The sequence below is a fragment of the Rhineura floridana genome, chromosome 1 (genome assembly GCF_030035675.1).
Source record: "Rhineura floridana isolate rRhiFlo1 chromosome 1, rRhiFlo1.hap2, whole genome shotgun sequence".
In the NCBI taxonomy this organism is placed as follows: domain Eukaryota; kingdom Metazoa; phylum Chordata; class Lepidosauria; order Squamata; family Rhineuridae; genus Rhineura; species Rhineura floridana.
In genome coordinates, this window is record NC_084480.1 from 104979596 (window position 1) to 104997960 (window position 18365).

Consider the following 18365-nt stretch of genomic DNA (forward strand, 5'->3'; position numbering starts at 1 on the left):
ACCTCCTCTCTGAGATATTGTACTGCCCTACAAATTTGTCAAAATGCAAACACAATTTGGGTTGGTCTTTCACAGTCCAATCCACTTGCTGTGCAGCTTGGAAGAATTTGGTAACATGTGCCTCTGAGCATATGGTGAGTGGTGGCAACACCTGCCATCTCCAAAGATACAGAATTATATTTATGTATGTTTGCTGGTGTTCTTCTTTGCTTCTTTCCTGTGTTACTAATGTTTCTACAAAGAATCTAACCTAGAAAAATTTATTTCCGTCATTATTCATCCTAGAAATCTGTGTCAAATTTATTTTTATTAATTTCAAAGCCTTCTTATTGGTCAACATCATATGATGGTGAAGACAGACTTTTGTGTTTCAAATTGGAGGTTATGTTCTATTTCTATTTTGGCTGCATTAACAGTTGAATCTGAAACTGCAGTTTGATGTAAAATCAGACTGATTACAATATGTTGCTACTTCAAAAATGGCTCTAGCTGTTGGAAAGAAGAGGATGCATGTTTTCAGCCTGCTATGTTTAAACCACTTTATTTAAGGCAAGGTGGGCACGGTCAATTAAAAACATAGAGCACACCTAGAATTTTGCTAGAATATATTTCACCTCCCACTGTTTTATCTTGTGCTGAGACACTCCTGAGGTCCACTGGAGACTATTCTGCAGAAGTCAGTGCCATTATTCCACAATTATGTTTGGAGTTTTTTTAGTGTAGATTTTGCAAAGTGTTGCTGTACTTCACATATTCACAGAAATAGAAACAAAAGAAAATGATTTCCTACAGGAAACTTCACTAAAATGGCAAAGTAAATCAGACATATTTAAAGTGACCATCTGAACTATATCAACTGTCTTAATAATGTTGCTTCCTCCCTGCTAAAACAAGATCAGCACAGCACATGTCTTCCTTCTATTATTTGGGCTGATTACAGGTGTTGCCAGCACTCACCATATGCTCAGAGGCACGTTACCAAATTCTTGCAAGCTACACAGCAAGTGGATTGGACTGTGGAAGACCAACCCAAATGGTGTTTGCATTTTGACAAATTTGTAGGGCAGTACAATATCTCAGAGAGGAGGTCAGGTCTCCTGCTCCCCTGGTGCATTCACTATAGCTGCCCAATTTCCCTGCTTTTTAAAGTTTGATAGAAATAGCTGTGGGCTATAGGTACGTTCTCAAACCGCAAGGTTTTTTGCCTGTTAGTGAATTTCTCCGCTTTTTAATCCGGGAGGTAAGAAATGGGATCCTGTGGAAGTTTGCTGAGAATGGATTGATCATTTGCATGCTTATTGAGTTCAGTGGGATTGACTCCCCTGCAATCATGCTTGGAATAGGTGAAACTGACCACAGAGGATGGGGAGGGGAGGAGGAAGAGGGAGGGGAGGAAACGCAGAGGGGAGGGCAAAACTAAAAAGAATCTTGGCAGCCAGTCAGCCAAGGCCACAGAAATCCTCATTGCAGCACAACAGTTAGTGCAGAATGCTATGGCACAACTGCTGACATGAATGAGATCCTATCAGCACATCATACCTCTTCTTTGAAATCCGCATTGGTTGCTCACTTCCGGGAAGGGTGACTTAGCCTGTGCCTGCTTTTGAGACGGGCTCCTGCCTCAAAAGAAGCTTATTCAGATATATCAGTCAGTTTTTTTTTTTTTTTGACTGATTAAACTTCTCCCGGGTAGGGAGAAACGAAGAGATTAACCTCAAAGCCTATTTTTGTTGGGACGACCAGATCTCATTAATTTATGGGACGAGGTCCAGCCGACGAAGGTGGGACGGATTTTCAACAACAAGCTCTATCTGATAAAGCGAACGTTCATCTTATCTTCTAAGAGAGAACGCACTAACAGGCAAGCACCCTTCTTTCTATATTTTTCTTTTACTTGATTTAAATTGTTGCTGTTTTAAAGAGATTTGCCAGATTGATCGGTTTTTGACATCTCACTGGGGAGCCATAACTTCTCTCTGCTACTCACTAATTAATAGCTTATCTCTGTTTTTGTTGCAAAAAGCTGTCCTGGATTTGCATTCTAAAGATATACACAGAAGAGGGATTTCTATTCCAGATTTTTATTTTGAAGAATATTATATTGTCTGAGACTACTCTCTTTCTGGTCTATTTTATTTTGACGAATCTGTTTCCTGACGACCGCCATTAATTGTTTCGATCCTGGGAACTGCATTTTGTTTACTTAAGCATGGAGAGATAAGGCTGTCTGCTCTGTTTATACTGTGATGTCACCAAGTTTGGAGTATTAACCCAATTGTTGCTGAAATAAGAAGTGGTTTTCCTATATTTTTCTTTTAAAATGGCAATTAAGAAAGTGGCTGAGAATCTGGAAATAACTATGTTTCAGAAAATAATGGATGAGATTGAGATAACGAAACAAAACCTGCGACAGGGCTGTAAGGAGCTGAAAATTGAATTGAGTAAAATGACGCAGGAGATTAAAGATATAGGGGTCCCTGTGAGAGAGGTGACCCTGGAAGGGGTCCCTGTGAGAGAGGAGACCCCGGAGATTGGAACAAACGTGGAACAGGAAAAAGATTTGGAGTCTATGGACTTTAGGACCCTGGAGACTGGAACAGGGGTCCCTGTGAGAGAGGAGACCCTGGAGACTGGAACAGGGGTCCCTGTGAGAGAGGAGACCCCGGAGATTGGAACAAACGTGGAACAGGAAAAAGATTTGGAGTCTATGGACTTTAGAAATAAAATTTATTGTTTGGAACTCAATGTTATCTCTGAAGAAATTTATGAAGATTCTAGAGATAAAGTTATCAATGGCATGGATAATCTTCTGGACTGGAATGATGTGATGGAGCCCAATATAGAGAAAATCTATGGAATTAACTGCAGCCATGTGACAATGGAAAAACTTTCAAGAGATGACCCAGTGTATTTTGAAAAAAAGAACAGAGATATGATTTTACAGCAGTATTTCAGCAACCTATTTAGAATGGATGGCAAGAAAATATTTGGGATAGAGGTAATTCCCATCAGACTCTTATTATATGACTATGGCTTTGACAGCAAGATTATTATGGAATACTGATAATGGAAGATTGGATACTGAAATTACTGGACTTAACAAGACTACTGAAGATGGAAGATGGAAAATGGAACTAATAGGGATAATAGAACAATGGCTACTGAAATTACTGAACCTAACAGATTCTGATGTGATGGATTAATTGAAATGTTTATTTTGACTATGGTTATGACAATAAGATTATCATAATTAGTAATGAGATGGATTAATCGATATGCTTATCTGGAAAAAAAAATTGATAGATATATTTCTTAAAGAATTGAAACCTCTCTTTGACTTTTTGTGGAAAGAATAAAGTAATGTTTATGAGATTTGATGATTAAGTAAGATAACTACTGGAGGAAAGTGATTTTATAATATGACTTAAGAGACAGGATTGTTATATATTATAGACTTATAACTGATTTGATCTTTGACAAATGGGAAGTCAATATTTTACTCTTTATTTTTTATTTTTGTTTTTGTTTTTTTTTTTTTTTGTTTAACTATTTTTGATTTTGTTCTTTGTCTTTGAATGTTTTATGATTTCGTCTTGTATGTTTTATGAAAATCTGAATAAAAATTATTGAAAAAAAAAAAAATGAAATCCGCATTGGTTGCTGACTTGCTACCAGGCCAAGTTCAAGGTGTGCTCTCCATGTTATGGGTGCCACATAGTATTTGTCCTGCCTTTGTAAGAAATCAGTCCTTTAATGTGGCAGCACCTACACTTTGGAACTCCTTGCCTATTGATATTAGGCAGATGCTTCTTTTCAGCACCTACTAAAATCATTTTTGTTTAAGCAAGCCTATCCAGGCATGTAGAAGCTAATGTATTTTTAAATCTGTTTTTAACTCATTGTTGGTTTTATTTTGAATGTTTTTAAATATCTGTCTTTAACTGTTTTTGCCAAACTGTTTGTTTTGTTTTAATTCCTTCTGTAAACCACTTTGAGGTTTTTACAATAAAGTGGTATGTAAATGTTGTAAATAAAATACATTTTGGAGCACTGTGGCCCTTGAATCTCTTTCTACTTTTAGGAACAAAGGAATCTGCCTTATACTGACTCAAGCCATTTGGTACCATCTAGCTCAGTACTGATGACATGGACTAGCATTGGCTCTCAAGGATTCCAAGCAATAGTCTTTTCCAGAAATTGAAGTTTGGACCTTTGCATACAAAGCATACGCCCTACCAATGAGCTACAACCCTTCACCTGTTCAAAAAAGTATTTTCTAAAATTGTTCTTTTCAATTCACTCATGAATGCACATCATACCTAGGGCAGATCCACACCATTCATTTAAAACACATTCAACACCCATTTGAAGAACATGAATCTCACCAGGGAATCATGGGAACTATAGTTTGTTAAGTGTGGTGAGAATGAGAACTGTGAGGGTGGAACTACACTTCCCCAGATTTTTTAGGGGAACTCATGTGCTTTAAATGTGAGTTGGATGTGCTTTAAATGTATTGTGTGGACCTACTTAATAAACTCTGCCTGCATGGAAATTGTTTTAATTAATTTTTCAAAATAGAAATGAGCTATAAAGTGTACTGGGTGACCATGGGCTACTCACCATCTCTCAGCCTATCTGCCTCTCAGGATGAAAACAACGGAGAACCATGAGCACCCCAAGGAAGAAAGGCACGCTTAAAATGTAGAGGAAATAATAATCCACAACCATAGTGTGAAATCAAATACTTATTGGGGCACAGTATGAAGAAATATTTATATAAGCATGACTGTCAAAGATGTTTATTATTGACACAACCTGTAAATATATTTATAGTGCAATCCTATGTTTGTTTAGTCAGAAGCAAGTCCCAATGTATTCAATGGGGCTTACTGAAACAGGGAAGTGTGCAGAGAACTGCAACCTCAAGTGATGAGGAACTTGTTCTTTCTACAAGCCTTTTAAGTTGAGACCTTATCCCAGTCTGCATCTCTTAAAGCTTTTTAAAAATGTTTTTAAAGATGTTTTGTTTTAATATATTTTATAGTCTTATGATGTTTTGAAATGATTTTAGTGCTTTTGTTTGCTGCCCTGGGCTCCTACTGGGAGGAAGGGCGGGATATAACTCAAATAATAAACAAACTACATTCACCCAACCAAAAATTCAGAATCATGCCACTTTAAGCTATTTTGTAACTGTTGATACTTGTTTTATGGCTATTGGATTTTAAAGGGATTTATTTCTTATTGTGAGCTGCCTTGGTTTCCAGTCACCAACCCTACCTCACAGGGTTGTTGGAAAGACTCCATACACACACACACTGCAGATGTAAAAATACATACACCCCAAATAATAGTTTATTGTCAAACCAGTTTGTCATTGCAGAACATTTAAAAAAATCAGTATTAGTTTCCTATATAATAAAAGCAGTGACACCTAAGTAAGCCCTGCCTAATTGCTTTAAAAATAGGATTGGAGAGGGAGAGAAAGATTTACAACACAAACACAATTCTTTGTTATGTTTACTCGAAAGTCCCATTAATTTGCAGTACAATCCTAACCATGTCTACTCAAAAATAATTCTTATTGAATTCAATGGTGTTTACTCCAGGTAGTGGGATTAGCATTGCAGCTTTACTCCCAGAAAAGTGAATATTGGATTAAAGCTTCATATTGGGAAGGTTTTCAAAACACTGCCCTCTTCCAGGCCCACCCTTAGCATGTGCGGGGCCCAGGGCAAAAGCATAGCTGCCCCCCCACATTCTTTCTCTCTCTATATATATATATTTAGCGAGAGAGAGAGAGATTTTATTTACGAATATATGTAATTATAATATTTACATATGAGGTTAACAACATATTAAATACAAATATGATTACCTTCACTTCAGGGAATAGGCCTCTAGTCAACCTGTTCCATACATACCTATTTCTTCACTGGTCTCTCGACATCTGTCTTCCCTTTGTTGATATCTGCTAGATATGGCAGTCTATTTCTAGGCATATTTTCCCATCTTTATCATCCTAACTAAACAACTGAAAACACTTTGTGCAGAACCATTGTTTTAAATATTGAGGATGACATAATTTAATCATTTCTGTAAATGTCTGGGCCTGGCTGCTTTGTTGATGGGCAATTACTTTTGGATTAAAATTAAAATACAAATATAAGAAACTATATATTTATTCTCAAAGATTTATTTTCCTTGCTTTCACTTCTGCAAAATCATTAATCAACTTGTCAAAATCTAGATTTTCACAGCTGATGAGTGGCGGCAGCACAGGGAAGCCACTGACTCAGGCACGCAGCCGAAGAGTAGGCAGGGGATTCAAACCTCCCGCCTAAAATTAGCTGGCTAAGCCCGCACACCCGCTTCACAGCTGATGAGTGGCGGCAGCACAGGGAAGCCACTGACTCAGGCACGCAGCAGAAGAGTAGGCAGGGGATTCAAACCTCCCGCCTAAAATTAGCTGGCTAAGCCTGCACACCCGCTTCACAGCTGATGAATTCAGCTCGGGAAGTGGCTGGCGAGACGGCCGCTGCACAGCTGAAGAGAGAGGAAAAACCCCGCTGCAGCCCAGCTTCTTAGATCGCCAAGCATGGGGCCCCCCCAAAGCGCAGGGCCTGGGGCAGCTGCCCCGCTTCCCGGTGCCTAGGGGTGGCTCTGCCCTCTTCACAGGCCAGGGTTTGACTCCTGCACACAAGAGAAAAAAACCCTGAAAGCTATATACATAATTTATGAGATTTTCAGATAAACAGGAAAAAAACAACCATTTTCTGGCACTGCCTGGAGGTCAACAAATAACAACCCTGACTTCAATTACTGGCTATAATCCTGAAATGGCGGGGTAAGAGCAGCTTGCTACAAGCTGATTTAACAGATCTGTTAAACAGATTTAACCATGGGGGGGGGGTGATGTTTTGGTGTATGTCTCGTGAACCAGACCATGTAGAAACTTTTTTTTTTTAAAATGAAAGCTGAGAGTCCAGAAATTAAGGTGACTCACGCAGAGAGGACCCCCAAAATACGGAATATCTGGGCAAAACCCCTAAAACATACCTATCTGCAAATAAATAATCATTTAATATATTTTAAACTATCTGAAAAATATTGTTATGTATGCTTTTTTAATGTACAATATTATCTTCAGAAAAATATTATTTCAGTGACTTGCTAACAAAGTTATAAGTACTTAGATAATTTCAGACACACAGACACTCTAACACTGTTAAGAAATCAAGTTTCATTGGCCTAGGAACATGGCTCTGCCATGTAGAATTGTGGGTAAGATCTTGTTGCTGGGAAGAAGTCTGTTCTTATCAGCAGAAACATGATCTCATGCTGTAGCACTGTTATCTGGTGAGAGCGATGCTCATGGCCACAATCTGGAGTCTGCGAATTGGGAGGCCTAGTTAGCTGTGAGGAAGCACATAGGCCATGGCACAAGAAAATCCTAGAAAGTTCTGTCAAGGAAGCCACCTAACTGGTACTTATGCTTTACAGTACTTGCTATGCATTTTTCTATAAGAGCTTTTTCTTTGTTCTGGTGCCACACAGCTTCCCAGACTTCTTCTGTCTCTAGTGGGATCAATGTCCCCAAGCTCTACTGGCATGTGTTAAAGTTAGGAATACTTAAGTCTTTTTGTTTTATCTTGTTTAATAATTATCAGTTATAGCCTTACTATAAATGGTGTTTTATATCTGTAACTTTTATGGGTGTTCTGAGTTTTTTTATGCTTCTACTTTTACTTAATTATATTTTTAATAAAGCTGTCTCATATTTACTGGTGTGTGTTCTTTCAGGTAAGCCTTGTTACTAAATGCAGCATCTTGGCTATCCTTGCCTGACTGTTTGCCTGTCTGTAACCTGTTTGCTTGGGGTTCCAGGAAACAGAGAGCCTGGCTTTTAGCTCTTGCTTCTTTGGAATCCCAGGAATATCCACTAAGTTTAAGGTTTGGGAGTCTCATTCCTCAAACTGGTGGACAGAAGGAGTGGCGGCAGTGTTCTACCTTGCAGAGTTGATTTTGTCCCTAGTAAGTTGGCAACTGTTGTTTGCCTTATAAGAGCTAGTTCTCACGTGTTTGGGACACAGTGATTTTGACAAATACTATCCCCATTCATTTTCAACAGGCTTATTTTGATAACTTGCTTTGTGAACTGGGCTCAAGGTAAATCCTAAACAGTATGAAATAGTTTCCCCTTCTGACAGTAAGCTGTTAGAAACATGGAAAATAGAAACAGACACCATATGTTTTTTGAAAAATTACAAGTGCATTTGAAAATATATTAAAAAAGAAATGTGTCTATCAATTTACTTCATTGGTAAACACTCAGAAGAATGTTACATGGGTATAAAAATAGCTGTAACAGGAGAGTCAAATTCTGTGGTCATGTTAAAACAATCTTTCTGTTTTGATCAAGTCTTTATTTTCATTTCTAGATCCTACATTTCCCCTGTTTTGTTATATTTAGAAAAATATACTACCTAATTTGTACAGGATGAATTATCAGCATTTTACCTTTCAGTCTCCTTGAGAGATTCAGTGGTGGTCTCCTTGTATTCTGGAAAACTCTCACTGATATCCATGCAAACTTTACCTACAAATGCCCTCTGCCCAAATTTATCTGTGAAGAATAAAAGAGAACAAAACTGTTTTCTGTTCACACTTCTGGCAAGCCTTACTTTTTAAAATGCTCATAAAATCTCCCCTTGTAAACAAACATCTTACCTGCAGCCATCCATTTGTAACAAAGCTCCATGGGAAGAGCATCTGTATGACTAATTTACCAACATAACCCCCACTCTGAAAACAAGGGCTTACAATGGTGGGGTTAAAATCTGATTTAATATAATGTAATGTAGTGATTAACTGGAATCTGGTGTAGTATAATGGTTACAAGTGTGATCTGTGACCTATGAGGTCCTCAGTTCAAATCTCATCTCAGCTGCGAAGTGATTAGGTGCCCATAGGCAAGCCATTGTCTCAATTCAGTAAAGTGTTCTAAATACCCCAGAGTGCTACATCTATGGTAGAGGATATACAACAACAATATCACAATCATAATAAAGTTATGTAATAATTATCACAAGATATGGTAACAGCCATAAGCTTAGGTGATTTTAACAAAGGATTAGACAAAGTCATGAAGGATAGGTCCATCAACTGCTGTTAGCGATGCTATCTACTTGGAACCTTCATTTTGCTGAAGACAAATAACATGAGATGGCTAGTCTTCATCATACTTTGCTTATGAGCTTCCTAGAGAAATCTCACCACAATGCACAACAAGAGCGACACTTCATCTGAACCAGCACATAATTCTTAAGTTATTAAGCACATGGAGAGCCATCTGAAGACTTTAAGTGGGTTATGAAGAACCTATGAAAAACGCTATCATTCCAATCCAAGGCTTTTCATTTCCTTCAAGGGCAGGGTCCATTTGCACTGCATCTCACATCATTGTACTTCTGCAAAATGCATACAAAGACAACTGTTCATCATTCCATTTGCTCTACACTGGTCAGGGTTACCAACACAAAAGACTTTTATATGAATCATTCTGTTGTGGTGGGAAATGATAGCTAAATTGGTTTTCGCTAACAATAACACCTCTAAAGTATCCTCTCAAAGCCCTCCATAATTTTACCTATAATATCAGCAAGAAGCAAAGAAGCATCTGTGTGAATTGTTGCAAAGTAGCAGGCTGTAGTGGTGCCATTCTTAAGTGTTCGCCTCTGTAAAAAAGAATCCAGTTTTAGTTATCTGCAGAAACAGTCAAGCAATGAATGTTAGACAACAGTGTTTGGACCACTAACTTCAGGAGTCACCATAGACTATGCAGATTTTTGTATGGCTTCAAAACACTGCAAAAAAATGGCCAGAGGCAACAGTCAGGAAAAAAAAGAAATTAATGTATATATTATGGCCAAATAAATGCACCTTCAATTTGTTTAAAAATGATTATCCGTTTCTCACCTGTAAGGTACATTTATTAGACATCTTTCATGTTTTAAATGTCCACTTTGTGCTTCTTTTCCTTCCCTTTTTCTCCTCCTGCTTCTCCTTATTATTCTTATCCTTTTAAATATGTATTTGGTACCAAAAATATGCAAGGTGCTGTGCAAATACCATTCCCTCCATCACAATTTCTTTATCTTAGCTTTTTTTTATCAGTCTGCTGTTCCTTTTGTTTGCCCTTTCTGGACTATACTTCCTTTGTCACTTTCTTTTTCATTTACTGTTGATTGTAACACACAACATAATGTTGCCACTTACATCACTGATTTTCTTTTATGCTTCATTCTGACTATCGCAAAGGAATTTGTTCAAGCAGTTGAACCTTAGGCATTTGATAACATGTCCCACTGAAGATGGAGATATTCAAGTATATTAATAAAGCCAAGTTCTACCAGAGAACGTGTACATGTGTATGGTGGGCATATATGCATGCACATGCATGTGCATACACATATGATTGCCCCTTGGGAGCCACTTGCCAATCTGGACGAATGCTATAGGTCAGTGACAGAGTTCATGCTTTGCATGCAAACGTTCCCAGGTTCACTCCCCAGGATCTTCAAGTAAAACGAGGAAAGAGTCCCATCTGAAACCCTGGAAAGCCACTGTCACTCAGTGTGTACATGACTGAGCTAGATAGGTCAATGGTCTAACTTGGTGTAAGGCAGCTTCCTGTGCTCCTATGACCTAGTAGAAAGCCCTTTCTTTTCCTAGGAATGTTAATCAGTGAGCATGAACCAAAAGCCATGAAGCGTGTATCTCCAGAAGATTATTTTTAAACAAATCTACTTATCTCAGTTTCTTGTTTTAGATATGGCAGTCCTTGATTTTCCAGAGGAAAATCAGGGGAAGCCTTGAGATCTTAAATGACTGTGAGTGGAAGAGGAAGTACAGCCAAATTTGGGTATGTGAATTAAAATCTGCAGTAAACACACTGCATCCCAAACTGAGCACTTTAAAAATCCCCTGAATTTCAAAGGGAAAGAAATGGACACATGCTTCACTTTCCCTCTGAAATCACTTAAAAGTGTTAACTTCGGATCATGGCAAGAGATTGACAATATTTTTGCTACAAGCAGCAAATGTTCTTAATTAGTTTCTCATGAGGTCTTCTAGCAAAATAACACCTGATACTATTATTTTACTTAGTTTTCATTCCTATACTAGCTGAAAGACTCAGGGAAATGTGTAACAGATTGGTCACAATCATCCATATTTGCATAAACGGATAAAGAAATCATTGCAAAACTAACTTTTAAAAATATTGGTGCTCAACAGCATGAACTTATGCATGTTTAGCCAGAAGTAAATCTTGGGTTTTATATGATTTACTTCCAGTGGGATGCATTTAGGATATCAGCTTTAACCTTTTATGATTAATTAATCTAGATGTTAAGCTTGGGAGAGAGGTCAGTGACCTTAAACAGTGACTTAGGGCGATCCCGAGTCTATTTCCATTCTGTGTTAGTTTCTCATGCCTTCAGTCATAAATTCAATCTGTCCTCCCCCCTATTTTGCAGATCTTTTAATGCACAAAAAAGAATAAAATATACATTTTTGGATGATTTCCTATGCATTTCCCTCGCAAAATATGCATCTCTCCCATAATGTACACATTTGTGTAAGCATTTTAAAAATTCAGTGACAAAATTCAGTGACAAAATTCAGTGACAAAATTCAGTGAAGTGCGCAGTCTGATAAGTGCATTCTGACCTGATCTGGGAATGGTGAATTAGGGCAGTTCACTTTAAAATGCGAACCAAAATAAATTCTCTTCCATCCCTATCTTGGATTAATGTTTTCTGGATATCTTAGCTGCTAATATTTTGTCCATTAATTGTTTATAGCTCAGCTGTAAGGTTCAGAAAGCACAACTTTTCTTCATATACCCTTACTGAATGTGCACATGGAGCTCTTAAGAGGGTTAGAGAATCTGATGGGCTGCATTTATTTCAGCAAATCCATTTCAAATACTCTTGCTTACACAGATGCACACTATCATAACAGCCAATATATAATTTACTTACCACAGCTCTAGTGTATACCTCTTCAGCAAAATCAATATCTTTGAATCTGGCCTCTGCTGGGAAAGTATATGTCTTTAACCACTGCAAAAGAGGCAGATCTACTCGGGTTCCTGCAAAAGAATACTGCGGAGCATGGATGTGTGCATCAACCAAACCTGGCATGAAGAATTCGCTGAAGAAGAAATGCATGAGAAGAAAAAAAATCTCAGGTTTTAAAACATTATCTTATAAGCACCTCAAGTCTTCAGTTCTTGTGTCTTAATAATATGCTTAATAATATAACAAGCTAATCCTCAGCTTGAGCATATAGTAAACCTTTAAATAAAACCCAGCACCCGAAGTTCAAATGCTACTTTTGGACAAAGGAATAATTCCCCTTGCACAAGAAACAATACCCTTATTAAGACAACATATGTGGGGATATCAATGCACGGATGGAGCAGGATCACCACACTGGCTTGGTGTCAGAAAAAGGAAAGGTTAGGCAGAAGACATTCTTCTCTGGAGAGAGGATTCCAAAGGCAGGGTGCCGCTAATGAGCAGTGGTGCAGCTAAGTGATTTTAAGTCCTGGACTTAATGGTCTTATGTGTGGCCCTTTAGAAGACCACGTGTGTTATTTCAGTTGTGAAGGATACAATTGAAATTTCCCTGCCTTTCCATATTTTAAAATTGCTTGTGAATTCCTAATATGTTCCAGCAAAACAAAAAAGTTTGACAAATTGGATTTTTTTAAAAAGAAATATTCGCAGCATGTGCATTTTCTCATTTTAAACTCATTTAAATCATACCACCATCTAGAGGAATGAAATGGGGTTTGATTTAGCTGCCATTATGCTAAATACATTTACTTGGGAATAAGCACCATTTTACTGAAGAAAAAGATACAATATGTGTAAAGCAATCACAATAAAATGAGCATCTGTAACTATGTACATGCCTGGCAAGCCACCCCGACTATATATATATATATATATATATATTTAAAGGATGCTGTCGTGACCAGCCTCAGCCTCAGTGGGCTCTGGCATGTCCATGCTGGTCCAAAGGCTGGATGCCTGGCCTCTTTAATACTACCCCCATATTTTGCCACTCTCTGGCTACTCATTTGGGAATGCCCAGCTGTGTCACTGCCACTGCCACTGAAAAGGCCCCTTTCCCCTGTCACACACGCACCTAACCTCATGAGGGGTACCTGGAGAAGGGTCTCTGAAGATGGTATCAAAACCTGGGCAGGTTCGAGTGGAAATAGGTAGTCCTTTAGATATGTATAGGGCTTTAAAGCTTAAAAATAGCATTTTGAATTGTACTCAAATATGGATTGATAGAACACTATTTAAAAACTGGTGTGAAGTGTTCCATCTAACCAGTCTCAGTCAACAAACTTGCAGCTGTATTTTCAATCAACAGAAGTTTCTGAGTAGTCTTCAAAGGCAGCCCCACACTCAATACATTTGAGTCATCTAATCTGGACGTTACCAGAGCAGGAGGAACAGGGGCCAGGCTATCTTTATCTTACAGTCACCAAGCTCATTTGGGCAAAAGTTGGGTATTAGGGTTCCAATCCATTTAAAGGTTATATGGAATTCCTGCCCTCTAATGTTTGAAATTTGAAGGCTTGCTGTGGTGACTGGATGATGACAGAAGGGGTCCTTTTACATAGTAGCAGCCTATGCAGAAATATGAACATTGCAATATTACCTGATGAGAAGGGTGGACCTAATTTAAATAATTCCAGCACTGTGAAGCTTAAGCATAGAGGCATCTAGCAACCTCACCCTGCCTCATCAAGCCTGGGCTGTGACAGCCATGAATACCCCTAGTGCCAACTAGGAACTGCAATACACATTGGATGAATATAGACAACCAGCTTACCAAGAGGTTAATGTGGTGGCACTTGCCTGCTTCTTAAATGTGTCCAAAAAATGAGGTAAAATGAAGCAAGATAGGCAACCTTGACTGGCTTTCTAATATTCTGTGACTGCTCTTGCCCCAGTCACTGTCGCTGTGCTGTAAAAACCTATCCCCTCTCTGTGTTGCTGCACTTGTTTTGTCACTACTGCTTATTCTATTAGGGAAGTAGCTGGTTACTTATTTGTTCTCACAGCCATAAAAGTTTATTCATATAAATAATAGTGTTTCAAACCAGTCAATAAAATACCTTCCTGCTCTTTGGAGTTGTGCGCTCTCTTTCTCTTTTAGGAGAAAGTATGGCTTAAAAAAATAATATGTTGCTTTTAACCCTGTGAAGCCACCTATTTTGTTTAATTTCACACCTTAAAACCACTCCACCCAGAAACCTGAGTGTACAGTGTTCGGAACTGTAGCTTTAGAGATAGGACTACAGTTTGTCACTTAATTAAAAAACAAACCCTAAAACACACTGTACTAATCTGACCATTATGAGGTTAAAGTCAGAACATTGTTATTATATGCCTTGTGGGGTGGGAGTGAGATAGCTGTTCACCCTGGAGGACAAGCTAAAGAGGGGCCCAAGGCAGCTGAACTCAATGGCTAGGGCAAAAAAAAGCAGTACATGTCTACCCTTTTCTGTTCCTCCTCCTCCCCCAAAGTTCTACAAGTTGCTTGGGTACTAACTACAAAAATGAACTTCTAGCAATTAGCTTTCAAGGAGGCTTCTCCAACCTGGTGCCCTCCATTTATGTTGGACTTGGGACTGATAGGAGCTGTAGTCCAGAACAGCTGGAGGACACCAGGTTGAGGGAGCCTGCTTCAACTGTATGGTTAATTTCCCATTTCCATTTTGATGTCATTTGTTTTATACAAAAACAAGTATGATTTAATGTTTGAGAAGCTAAGCCTGCCATTGGAAATTGCATTTGGAAGCACCATAGGAGACATTTGGGAAGATGTTGTTAATTTTTGTATCATGGATTTACTGCAGTGCAGGACATCTCAAGACAGCAGTAAGGCCTATTACACTGCTAGGTTTTACAACGCTGCACAAGCCATACAACTTGGCAACACCACAAAGCTGGCCATAGGGCAGGGAAGCATTCTTCACCCTTCGGTGCTATTTATTCTAGGACTGCCCCTAGTTCTGGTATTCAGAATCATACTACCTCAGACTATGTGTCGGGAGGCAGAGTTGGCCTTTGAGGAGCTGAAGAGAAGGTTCGCTTCCGAGCCCATTCTGCGCTTTGCAGACCCGACCCGCCCTTTGCCATCGGGGGGGTCCTTCTGCAATTAGACCAAGGGGGAAAGGAGCTGCACCCCTGCGCGTACTTCTCTAGGAAGTTAAAGCCAGCAGAGAAGAACTACACAGTATGGGAGAAGGAGCTGCTGGCCATCAAGGATTCTTTTGAGAACTGGAGACAATACCTAGAGGGGGCCTTTCATCAGATTGAAGTGTGCTCCGACCACAAGAATCTGGAAAGCCTCCAAACAGCCAGAAAGTTGAACCAGAGACAGATAAGATGGTCCCAGTTCTTCACTAGATTCAACTTCAAGATTATTTATCATGCCCAAGCCAAAAACCAGAGAGCAGATGCCTTATCCAGACAGCCACAATTCAAAGAAAGTGAATCAGATGACCAGCCTCAGTACGTGATCCCGCCAGAGAAATTAACGCTGGGATCGTGTCACCCTTCATGGGAAAAGGAACTCAAAAAGACACAACAAGAAAATGTAGACATGCTAAGATATAGGCAGGAGACGGGACAAGATCAAGACTCCGAAGTAACTTTCCACTGGAGGGATGGACTGTTATGGTTCAAAACAGCCAGATATGTGCCAGAAGGGGAATTAAGGCTCAGAATACTACGCCAGTGCCATGATTCCGTCACAGCAGGACACTTTGGGATTTACAAGACCATTCAGAACGTGGCCAAGGACTTTTGGTGGCCTAAAATGCGTCGGGATATTGAAAACTATGTAAAGTCCTGCTCTGTCTGTATGCGGACAAAAACACAAACAGGAAAACCAACAGGACTGTTACAACCGTTACCTGTCCCACACGAACCCTGGAAGGACCTATCCATAGATTTTATAACTGATTTACCCAAGTCCCAAGGAATGACAGCCATTCTAGTAGTGGTAGATTTACTCACCAAAATGGCGCATTTTCTTCCTTGTGCAGGGGCCTTAGAGGCTAAAGAAACGGCCAAGTTATTCATCAAAGAAGTCTACCGGCTGCATGGGTTGCCAAACAGTGTAGTCTCGGACCGAGGAACTCAGTTCACAGCCAAATTTTGGAGAGCCATGTGGAAACAGCTGCAGATGGAGTTAAAACTCTCCTCCGCCCATCACCCCCAGACAGACGGCCAGACGGAACGCTTGAACGCCGTTTTGGAAAGATATTTACGTAGTTATGTGTCCTATCAACAGACTGATTGGGTATCATATTTGCATTTTGCAGAGTTTGCCTACAACAACTCCCTGCATTCCAGCACTCAACAAACCACGTTTTTCGCTAATTATGGATTCCATCCTAAAGTCTTTCCAAGCAGATCAGAGGGTATGCTGGTACCGGCGGCAGAGAACTTTCTTAGGGAATTGCAGGCGGCGCAACAGACACTGAAACAACAGTTAAACGAAGCCAAAACGGAGTACAAGCGAGTTGCTGACCTGCACAGGAAGGAGGGCCCCCCCCTGCAGCCGGGAGATCGGGTCTGGCTGTCCACCCGCTTCCTCCAAATGCCAGGCAAATGCAGAAAATTACAAGACAAGAGGGTGGGTCCTTTTGAAATAGAAACTCAAATTAATCCCGTGGCATACCGACTGAAGCTACCTGACACGTTTAAAATACATCCTGTGTTTCATCGATCCCTGTTAACAAAAGCCGCCCCTCCCAGTGAGTTACGGCCGGAGGAGCCTCCCGGAGATCCGCTCCTGGTAAATGAGCAAATTGAGTTTGAAGTTGGGGAAATACTAGACTCCAGAATAAGACGCCGCAAGTTGCAGTATTTGATTCACTGGAAAGGCTATGGACCAGCTGATAGATCATGGGAAGATGAAGTTGACGTGCATGCTCCAGACTTGGTAAAACTTTTCCATCAACGTTTTCCCCACCACCCCAAGTCAGCAAAAGGGGGGGCAGCTTGGGAGAGGGAATGATGTCGGGAGGCAGAGTTGGGGTCCCGGGGGGTTGGAAGAAGGGGATTCAGACGGATGGCAGGGAGGAGGGGGAGCAACTTCGCCCGAGTGGAGCGAAGACAAAGCAGAGGAAATACCAGAGATAGGGTTGCTTAGCAACGGAGAGCCTGAGAGCTTTGGAGTTTCAGAAACATCCCTGGACATTCCCACGCCTCCCCTTCTCCGAAGCTCAGAACAGGAGGGAGGGCTGCCCAAGGCAGAAAAGCCGCGAGGCAGTTTACCATCAGCCCCTCCCCCACCCCCATACTGGAATCGGAAACTTCAGAAGAGGAGGGGCCGATGCTTCCCCCTTCGCCGCGCACACGAAGACATCTGAAAAGACAAGAGAGAAGGGGGGAAGGCGGGTAGTACCTGAGGGGCAGTTAAGGAGGAGCGAAAGGTTGCGCGCCCGTTTGGCCCTTTCTTAAAGAACAAGCGGGAAGCAGCTCCTTGCTCTGTCAACTTTCTCTCAATGCCGCAGGACCTGTATTTCTGTACTGCTTCATGAGAAGACGCAGTCTTTGTTTGGACATTACTCTAATAAAAACTGAATTACTTACAACCCCTGGTCTGGTTCCTGAGTCTCATCCTGGGTCTGACATTATGGAAGTTGAACATAGCTATCAGGGATAGTAGCCAAAGATTAGTACCCTCTCACTATGTAGTCTTTAATAAGACATCCAAGCAAATCCATGGTAGAAAACTCACTTGGTGAATTGGTTGTCTGAACTGGGCCAGTGGTGCATGGATTGCTGGAAGCACTCTATGTGCATTTGTTACCCTCTCCAACAGATCTACAGATATAGGGGAAAGAGTTCCAGCTAAGACCCAATAAGTTCAGGTTCTAGGCCCAGAGATGAACAGGCCTCTGTTCAACTTAAAAACTGCTTCGCAGGTATGCAATGGTGTAAAGTATGTTATCATTATTTAGTAAATGCTAGTGGTTGATAAAGCTAGGGGGTTAACACTCCAGTTACTTATTTTCATTATCTAATGCATGGAAGTAACAAATAGCAAGGAAGGACATTTAGAGCTCTAAATTCTATGATGTAACTACTCTATAAAACATTTCAATATAATTCCATTATTTTTATCCAGGGACCTGAAAAGTAGATTTCTCAGGTTGACACTAGTTTTGGGGACAATCTTCTCTCCAGTCACCACCTGCCTACTTCAGGCAAGGGCTTCTATAGATAATTGCAGTGCACAGGCAGTTGATGTTG

The 18365-nt window shown here is 40.1% G+C and overlaps 1 protein-coding gene across 5 annotated transcripts in view; it reads right to left on the reverse strand.

Annotated features, from left to right (window-relative positions):
- The window catches only part of GDA (guanine deaminase), a 73385-nt gene that overhangs the window by 38083 nt on the left and 16937 nt on the right, over nucleotides 1-18365 (reverse strand). For all 5 annotated transcript variants that reach the window (XM_061628006.1, XM_061628015.1, XM_061627978.1 and 2 more), the window contains exons 3-5: nucleotides 12051-12222; nucleotides 9653-9740; nucleotides 8524-8629 (exon numbers count right to left, since the gene is read on the reverse strand). In XM_061628006.1, the coding sequence (XP_061483990.1) occupies nucleotides 8524-8629; nucleotides 9653-9740; nucleotides 12051-12222 (366 nt within the window). The remainder of the gene's footprint in view (nucleotides 1-8523; nucleotides 8630-9652; nucleotides 9741-12050; nucleotides 12223-18365) is intronic.